At 38.0% G+C, this 9938-nt stretch overlaps 1 protein-coding gene across 1 annotated transcript; it reads left to right on the top strand.

Moving 5' to 3' along the window:
* The first annotated feature begins 334 nt into the window (after positions 1-334).
* LOC133202864 (uncharacterized) lies at positions 335-5035 on the top strand. The gene is made up of 3 exons (XM_061338736.1): positions 335-654; positions 2349-2512; positions 2750-5035. The coding sequence occupies exons 1-3, from the start codon at positions 494-496 to the stop codon at positions 3751-3753; spliced, it is 1329 nt and encodes a 442-aa protein (XP_061194720.1). The 5' UTR covers positions 335-493; the 3' UTR covers positions 3754-5035.
* The last annotated feature ends 4903 nt before the right edge of the window (positions 5036-9938 follow it).

A 9938-nucleotide genomic window follows, 5' to 3' on the forward strand; every position in this document is an offset into this window, starting at 1 on the left:
TATTTATACCCGCACTTACTAAAGAAAGTTCGGGTATATCGTTGTTACTCATGTCCGTCCGTCCTCCGTCTGTCACACTTTCTTCTTCCTCAAACTTCTCTTATATTTTACACAGTAGCCAGATAATCTTTTGGGAGATGGTTGGTAGTGTCATGTAGATGTGCAATAAGGTTTTGGAATTTTCATTTTCTCCCTGGGGGTCAAATGGGGGTAGAAAAATGACTTTTTTTATGCAAAAAGCCCCTGGTTCCCTGAACTCCTCTTACATTTTACACAATATAGATTATTGAAATGAATATGAAATAATCTCATTTAATTGTTTGGATAGCATTAAACAATAAGACACAACTTGGTACAAGTTATCTAGTTCATGGGAAAGTAGGCTTCAGGATGAGTTAACTAGTATAGCAACTTCCTCTTCCTCTTCAACATCCAGTGAGTTTGGTCATTAGTAAAAGTTACAAACAAAAAATCCAGTCCAATCCTTAGCACTATGCCACCAAAAAGGAAGAGAGATATCAGAGGGGAGATGGTGTCGCCATCCAGGGGCAGAGGGCACAAAAAGCCTCGCCATTCTCCCAGGCAGCAAAGGTCTGGAGCGCAAAGGAACGATCACCCCCCCCCCCCACCATGCCGAACCAGAGACTGCAGGGAGTGATGCTTCACCTGACAGTGATTTGGGGGAATTCGCACCACCAATCATTGGTAATGTTGATTCAGATTTCTCCCTTGATGTAAATCTTTCTGATTTCACTCCTGTCCCAGAACTTAGCTGTTTTGATAATGTAGGTCAACACATCCCTTTGAAGTTAAAACAAAAAATTTGGGACGGACAGTTTATCGAGTTAGGTCTGCTGTTAAAATCAGCCAAAGAGATTAATGATAGTTTGGGAGGACAAGGGGAAATTAAAATTAGAGATGGGAAATTTTGTATTGTCCGGTCAAAGGTTGGTTCATATTTGACAATTGAAAAATGGACAAATGCTTTTATGATTTACATGAGTTTTATGTTAGAGAAATATCGCATTAGGGCCCAAGAGTTTTTAAAATACATGAGAGATATCAGACTAGCTGCCTCTAGATCACAGGGCTGGTTCAAATACGATGAACAATATCGGCTACGCAAAGCTAGCAATCCCGAATCCTCCTGGGGGGTTATAAGTCAAGAATTTTGGCTATTGTATGTGACCAACCAAAGTTCACATTCTTTTGGCAGTCAAAATCATTTCAACAATACTAAACAAAATTTAGATGAGAGCAGCACATCCGCTGCTACCCAGTATTGCTATCATTTCAATCAGGGTAAAAAGTGCAATTTCTTCCCCAGATGCAGATTCAAGCACGTCTGCAGGAGGTGCGGAGGCAAGCACCCGGCCACAACCTGTTCCACCAAGTCAGCTGTATAAACTGGGCAAGATCCCAATTAAACTAGACAAAAATTTTTTTCCATACACAAAATTATTCTGATCATCAATTCTTAAGGGAAGGTTTTCAACATGGTATTAAATTACAGTATTTTGGCCCTAGATCACCCAGGTTTTCTAAGAATCTTACAAGTTTGGACAAACAATATCCAGTTGCAGAGCAAAAGATTTACAAAGAAGTCTCATTGGGGAGGGTTGCGGGTCCCTTCAAAGAACCACCTTTTCCAACATTACAAGTTTCTCCTTTAGGTCTTGTACCTAAAAAAGACGGTGACTACCGCCTAATTCACCATTTGTCGTATCCAGAATCTGCTTCAATAAATGATTTCATTGACCCAGAACACAGCTCAGTAACCTATTCAACCATAGATGATGCTGCCGCCATTATTGCAAAATTAGATCGGGGGGGGGGGGGGGGTTTCTGGCGAAGTCGGACATTAAATCAGCCTTTAGGTTGCTACCAGTGAACAGCACTGATTTCGACTTGTTAGGTTTTCACTTCAATGATGGTTTTTATTACAAGATGCTACCTTTCGGTTGTAAAATAAGTTGTGCAATTTGGGACAGATTTGCTGGCTTTCTGCATTGGCTTATACAGGATTGCTCAAAAAATGCCTCAATCCTGCATTATCTAGATGACTTTCTTTTCTGTGGCAAAGAACTTTCCATTTGCAAAAATACGTTAGACACTTTTCTTTATCTGTGCAACGATCTAGGGGTCCCTATTGCAAACGAGAAAACCGTATATCCAACGCGGGTTCTTACGTTCTTGGGCATTGAGTTTAATACCGTGGAAATGATCATGAGGTTACCGTTGGTAAAAATTGATGAAATCAAACAAAAGATTCTCGACATTATGGCACTTAAGAAGGTTACTCTTAAGCAACTTCAGTCTTTATTGGGTTTGCTAAATTTTGCATGTAGAGTTATAGCTCCAGGTAGAGCTTTCTGTCGACGTTTGATTGATGCAACAATTGGCCTTAACAAACCACATCACCATACCCGGGTAACTTTAGAAATGAAAGCAGACCTCAAAGTCTGGCTTGACTTCCTCCAATCATTTAATGGCATTTCAGTCATTACCGAAGGTATATGGGTGAATAATGAGACTCTACAACTACAACTACACTGATAGTGCAGGGGGAGATACGGGGGGCTTTGGTATATATTTTGCAGGCAAGTGGACATATGCTCAATGGCCCATTTCCTGGTTTGTACAAGGCATAACCCGTGACATGACCTTTTTAGAGCTTTTCCCGGTCCATGTAGCTATTGAATTGTGGAAACATCAATTCTCCAACAATAGAATTTTGTTTTACATTGACAATATGGCGGTGGTACATGTCATCAACTCGACAACATCAAAGTCACAAAGGGTCATGAAAATTTGGGGCAAATTCCGACGGCTAGCACCGGCAGCAGATCCATGGCCAACACCACTTCCCAAGAATATGTGGGAAATTTAACAAGGGAGGCAAACAGACTTATACAGGGTTCACTATCAGCAAACACATACAAAGCTTACCAGGGGGCTCTCACTAACTTCAAAAAATTCCTGAATAATTGTGGGACCACATTGTATTTCCCCATTCCTGTTGATCTTTTGCTTAATTTCATTGCCCACCTCTCTATTTCAGGTACAGCTTATAGAACAGCTGCACTGTACATTAGCGCATTATCATATATACACAAATTAAGAGGCATACAAGATAACACTCAATCATTCATTGTCAAAAAAGCCTTGCAGGGTCTCCACAAAAAAAGAGGTTTCACTTTAGATTCTCGAATCCCATTAACTATATCCACCTTGGAGCGTGTAGTATCAGCATTGCCATCAGTATGTAGATCATCTTACGAGGCAGTGTTATTTTCCACAGTTTTCTCAATTGCATATCACGGCTTGCTTAGAGTAAGTGAAGTTTTGAATATCCATAGGGCACACATCACGTTTACTAGAAGCAAGGTCAGCATCTTAATTCCCAGGTCCAAAACTGACCAAATGGGAAATACGACAACATTGCATATTTCCAAACAGATAAATTCGGATATTTGCCCAGTACAGTGGGTACTCAAGTTTTTACGGCTGCGCCCTAATGATGGTTCCCTTTTATGCTTTATTCATGTCGACAATAAGGGTGTAACAAGATACCAATTCAACTACGTGCTTCAAAAAGCTCTTCAATTCATGAACATTCAAGGACACTTTAGACCACATAGCTTTAGAATAGGCAGGGCTACAGATCTTGCTAAACAGGGGTTTCCAGATTCAGAAATAAAATCTTTGGGCCGGTGGGAGTCAAAAGCTTTCAGAAACTACATAAGATTATAACATGTTAGCATTGTTAAATGGAATATAGGCTAATTTTGCCAAAGTATTCCAGGTTTCAAGACGATTTGGATAGTGGGATCTTCAATACCTTATTGGGCTGGTGAGGAGGCAGGGAGGAGACCGGGTGGAAAGAACCTTAATCTTGGGACGGACATCACTTGGAAGGGAATTAGAGGGCTGAAATGGGAAGATATTGACAAAGTGTTAACAGATGAACTCAAACATCAACCACACCCAGATGTACTAGTCATTCACGCAGGGTCAAATGATTTAACAACGTCTGGCAATACTGCACTTAGATTTTCACATGAAATTCAATGTAGTTTGTATCGTTATAATGTATTGCTTCCTAAGACTTTGCACATTTGGTCAACAATGCCTCCCCGTCTTTATTGGCATGGCGCACCTCTTGGCAAGGGTGGGGCTAAGATTGATTTAAAACGGCGTAAGGTGAATAAGGCCATTAGAAAATTCATTACATCCGAAGTTAATGGGGCTTGCATTTTTCATGACAAAAATATCAATGTTCATCAAAGCAGTTTATTTAGATATGATGGAACTCATTTATCTGAAAGGGGGAATAAGGCTTATTTAAATAATATCCAGGGTGGTTTGGAATTCATTTTAGGGGGAAAGGGCAAAATTTTCCCTCCTCAGTAATATCCTTTGTTTGTTTAGTCAGATTTCAGTTGCGATGACGCGATGACCTGTAATTTCCTAGTTTAGGATTGCTACATATATAAATATTAATTTTGGTGCAAATTGTTGTGGGGAACATCATATCGATGTTAGTGGCGGGGTCAAGGGAGACATCATCCTTGTGCATGCTTAACCTGTTTGTCTCTGCCCATCTGCATCAAAGCATGAGGGGGGTCTCATGGCTGTGTTTTAACATGGAAGTTAAATGCCATTGAGGAAATGTGTAGAATAAATGTAAATTGCTTGGGATCTGCAGCATTTCAGTGCTCAGACCCCCTCTACCTATATAAAAGTAGGAGAGGCTACAGGCTGGTTGGTGTTAAAATTCTATACCAGGTAGCAAGCCAGAGGCAGGGTGTAAAAGCTGTGCAGCTTGTGTGCCTAGCCATCATGCGTGTGTCAGGCATGGGGTTCCATGGCACTCGCATCTAAGCGAGGCCACTAGTTTGCCCGTTTGTTTATGATATCTTAGTTGTCTCCCTTGACTCCTACAAAATTTGCGGCCATTTCCATCCAACATTGTGTGTGTTGTATTATTATGAACTTGTTTCTCAATAAATTAGTAAAGTTATAATTGGTGTTTTCAATTCTCAGAGCTGTCTGGAAGACAGTTTCAGTATAATGGTATTGAAAAGGCAGAGAAAGCAAAGCAAGAATATCACGGGCTGCAAGATTCAATTAATATAGATTATTGAAATGAATATGAGATAATCTCATTTAATTGTTTGGATAGCATTAAACAATAAGACACAACTTGGTACAAGTTATCTAGTTCATGGGAAAGTAGGCTTCAGGATGAGTTAACTAATATAGCAATTTCTTCTTCCTCTTCAACATCCAGTGAGTTTGGTCATTAGTAAAAGTTACACAACCACCACTCCCAATTTTAAAGATATATATATATTATGTTTCATGTGACTGTTTTTTCTTTGATCACTTAATCTGTGCCAAGTATTTTATATTTTTTAGGTAGATTTCATGCTGTGGATTCAATCAAGCTAACCTTGTTCTTTCAATACTTAGGACTTCTCAAGTGATCATTGTGGCAGATTCACAACCAATGCCAATTATTTCAGGAAGAAGTTGGGTTTTTTCTTGTGGACTTTACTATAAGCATATCGATACAGTTCTTTCTTCTCTTAATTTAAAAAATAATAATAATAAATTCAATGTCGCATTTATTAAGGGGGAGGAGTCAGGGAAACATTAAGGTAAACAAGAGTACATGCGTAACCTGTTTGTCTCTGCCCATCTGCATCAAAGCATGAGGGGGGGTCTCATGGCTGTGTTTTAACATGGAAGTTAAATGCCATTGAGGAAATGTGTAGAATAAATGTAAATTGCTTGGGATCTGCAGCATTTCAGTGCTCAGACCCCCTCTACCAATATAAAAGTAGGAGAGGCTACAGGCTGGTTGGTGTTAAAATTCTATACCAGGTAGCAAGCCAGAGGTAGGGTGTAAAAGCTGTGCAGCTTGTGTGCCTAGCCATCATGCGTGTGTCAGGCATGGGGTTCCATGGCACTCGCATCTAAGCGAGGCCACTAGTTTGCCCGTTTGTTTATGGTATCCTAGTTGTCTCCCTTGACTCCTACAAAATTTGCGGCCATTTCCATCCAACATTGTGTGTGTTGTATTATTATGAACTTGTTTCTCAATAAATTAGTAAAGTTATAATTGGTGTTTTCAATTCTCAGAGCTGTCTGGAAGACAATTTCAGTATAATGGTATTGAAAAGGCAGAGAAAGCAAAGCAAGAATATCATGGGCTGCAAGATTCAATTAATAGCCTAATCATCTTTTGGGAGATGGTTGGTGGTGTCCTGTAGATGTGCAGTAAGGTTTTGGAATTATCATTTTCAAACTGGGGGTCAATTGGGGGGTCGAAAAATGACGTTTTTAGGCAAAAAAGCCCCTGGTTCGCTGAACTCCCCTAAAAATTTTACACAGTAGCCTAATCATCTTTTAGGAGATAGTTGTTGGTGTCCCATGGATGTGCAAAAGGTTTCGGAATTTTCATTTCCACCCTGGGGGTCAAATGGGGGTAAAAAATAGTGGGTTTTTTAAGATTAAAACACCCTGATTTCCAGAACTTCCCTTATAAATACATTTTGTATTAGCCTAATCATTTGGAGAATGATTGGTTTTATCCTGTGGATGTGCAAAATGGTTTCAAAATTTGCATTTTCATGTGTATGGCAAATAGGGGCAGGAAAAAATGGCCCCTCCCTAACCCATGGGGTCATGATTTGTTCAAACTTTAATCTACACTACTTGAGAATGTTTCCATATTAATATGTCTAATCATGGTCTTGTTGTTCGTGATAAGAAGAATTTTGATGATTGTTTTGCTTTTATTCCTATATAAAACTTTGATCCCTGATTATGGCCCGACCCTACCCCCGGAGGTCATGATTTGAAGAAAAAAATTGAATCTACACTATCTGAGGATGTTTCCATATCAATAATGACTAACAAGAAAATGCAAAGAATTATGGTCCCCTGTTTTCGGTTTCTTAGTGGATGGGATGCCATTATTTATGGCATATTGTGTCAAATTTGCACGCCCTATCATATGTCATTCAAAAGTAATCATCAAAGATGAAATTTTTGAAAATTAAGTAAAACATGAAGGTCAAGGGATAAAAAATCATAGCATGCTTGAAAACATCTTGTTACAGGTAATGTACATGTATATGTCAAATTATATGAAAGTCCTTTCTCGTCTCAATCAAAAGTTATAAGGAAATATAACATTTTTGAAAAGTAGGTCAAGGTCAGGATCACAGGGTCAAAAGTCATGATATACTTAGAAAGGTCGTGTCACAGGTAATATACATTTATAATACGAAAGCCCTATCTTTCCTCTTTCAAAATGATCAATTTAAAATAATGTTAAAATTGTTGAAAATATGTCAAACTTCAAGGTCATGGGGTCAAAACTCATAGTATATTTGGAAAGGTCTTTTTATAGGTAATGTACATGTGAAATATGAAAGCCTTATCTCTTATCATTCAAAAGTTATGATCAAGGTTAAAATTTTTGTGACAGGCGGACAGACTGACAGATAAATGAGATTTAATGTCCCCTCCCTTTCACAAAAGTGGGGGACAATAATGCCCTTGCTGTTCTTGAGAAGAAGATTTATGAAAGAAAAAATTCCCTGCATATTTCTATGTAAATCGTTGGATCCCCAAATGTGGCCCACCCTACCCCAGGAGGTCATAATTTGAACAAATTTGAATCTGCACTAATTCTATGCAAAGAAAGTTTCATATAAGTTTCACCTTTTTGGTGCAGTGATTCTTGATAAGAAGTTTTTAAATTATACAATTCTTTATTATCTTTTCACTAATTCTTTATTATCTTCCCTTAAAAAGGATGTGCCCCTCATTTGAACAAACTTGAATCCTCTATACCCGAGGATGCTTTATGGCAAGGTTGGTTGAAATTGGCCCAGTGGTTCTAGTGAAGAAGACAAAAATGTGAAAAGTTTACAGAAGACAGATGAACGACAGACAAAATGTGATCAGAAAACCAGAAAAGCTCAAGTGAGCTAAAAACTTATAATCACAAGTACTTGGAAAGAGTTACATTATTTGAGTAGCAGTTTTTTTTTTTCATGCATTGTTTTCAGAAGCTGAAAATGTATTCTATGTCACCATACTATAACTTGTATCCATGTTGAAAAAAACTGCACATTTCAGAAAACAGTTTGATAATAAATAGTTAATCAAGGTGTTTTGAGTAGCAAAATAAAGCTAAACTTGTATAGCTAATTCAATCACGGAGCTTAATCAATTTTAAGATGCACAACCTTTTCAGCTCTTAATCATTCTTAAAATATTTATATCATCATTTCTGATTCAAGGGAGAACTAGAGATATGATCAGAAGTATATATATGTCTGACTAATAAACATGTACATGTATATTGTGTTAGTTTGCTGTTAAAGTCCCTCTTGAGAATTTTTCACTCATATGGAGACACCACCATTTGAAAATAATGATGACAAGTCAGAAGTGAGGTTAACATTCATTTAAGGAGTTTTTAACAATTAAGACATGCAGAGATTACTCCTTCCCCTTGCCCCTTCCCCTTCACATACCCCCTTTTGTTCATGCATGCAAACTAGTACTTTGTTTTGACATTAAAAAAAAATGTGAATATATACAAATAGTTTAATGGTGCATCTCTCTGAACAATTTTCATTCCTAATTCTAGAAGGGTGGGCTGACCCAAAGTCATGAATGGAATGTCAAGCAATCTAAACTATCATTGATGCACTTTTAAATTTGATGCAGGTAATATTGTGAACATTTTCAGTTCAAGAGAGTGGGGATTGCCTCCAGGGGTTCATAACATTTATACCATTAGATGTGCATAATAACATAAGAAACAAAATTATGTATAGTCAAATGGAAAAGTTTTCAACTATTTTTATGTCACATGATCATTTGTCATTTCAAGGACAGGGAGTGGCTAGGGAGATCGGAACCTGCCCCCCCCCCCTGGGAATTTGCAGAGTTATTTAAAGTATATGCTGAAGCAAATAAAAAATGAAAAAATGACTTTGGACCCACCCACCCCACCCCACTCGCACCCCCGAAAACATGGACCCCACCATCGCCACCAAAAAATGGGATTTTTTTAGGCTACCTGTTGGCAAAGGATTTTATGTTTGTTTGTTTTTTCTTTTTGTTTTGTTTTGTTTTTTTTTTTTTGGGGGGGGGGGGGTCTCTGGAAATTCTGAGTTGGAAATTTTTTTTGACTTGGGTGGGCCTACCCCTCTGGAAGAAAATCCTTGATCTGCGTCTGTAACTTACAAAGGACTAAGAAATGTATGCAATGTCGACAACGGGAGATAACTCTTCAGAATGTGAAATTCGTCTGTTTTGGCATCCGATGATCTTTAATACTTTTTAAACTTTAACCTAACCATTTGCATTTCAGATTATTTTACCCCAATCTTTACCTAAACATGTACTTACCGACTGTCATAGGTACTGTCAACTTCATGAAATATAATCCAATTAAAACACACAATGAATTAATTCCTACTGATATAGGCCTATGTAAGTAATAGTTATTGTATTTTTATTATGGTGTATCCTGATTTATTTGGACGAAGGGCAGTGACGAGTGCGAAGCACGAGTCTCCGACCCTTCGTCCAAATAAATCAGGATACACCATAATAAATATTCAATAACTTTTTTGTATCATGGCCAATCAAAACGTCAATAATTGTTATGTCCCAAATTTTCAAGCATGATTTTTAATTACACCAATAAAAAATATAGTTTTTGTCAGGTGACCGCATGGATATTCTCTCCTTCTCGCCATTATCTTTTAATTAGCACATTTAATGTGTGTGTTCAAGAGAAAGGACATCGGATTGCAGTTCTCCAACTTAATATAAAAACGGATTGTTCATGAAATTCATAAGAAAACCTTTGGATATCAAGGATGAAAAATTCGAAGTTGAAG

The sequence above is a fragment of the Saccostrea echinata genome, unplaced genomic scaffold (genome assembly GCF_033153115.1).
Source record: "Saccostrea echinata isolate AGI-Se365-2 ecotype Australia unplaced genomic scaffold, CSIRO_AGI_Sech_v1 ptg000047l, whole genome shotgun sequence".
Lineage (NCBI taxonomy): Eukaryota > Metazoa > Mollusca > Bivalvia > Ostreida > Ostreidae > Saccostrea > Saccostrea echinata.

Excerpts from the sequence above, each read along its gene's own strand:
- LOC133202864 (XM_061338736.1), top strand. The coding sequence starts at position 494 with ATGCCACCAAAAAGGAAGAGAGATATCAGAGGGGAGATGGTGTCGCCA. Across the intron at positions 655-2,348 it reads CGAACCAGAGACTGCAGGGA|AGTTATAGCTCCAGGTAGAG; the intron begins GTGATGCTTCAC and ends TTTTGCATGTAG. Across the intron at positions 2,513-2,749 it reads CATTTCAGTCATTACCGAAG|AATATGGCGGTGGTACATGT; the intron begins GTATATGGGTGA and ends TTTTACATTGAC.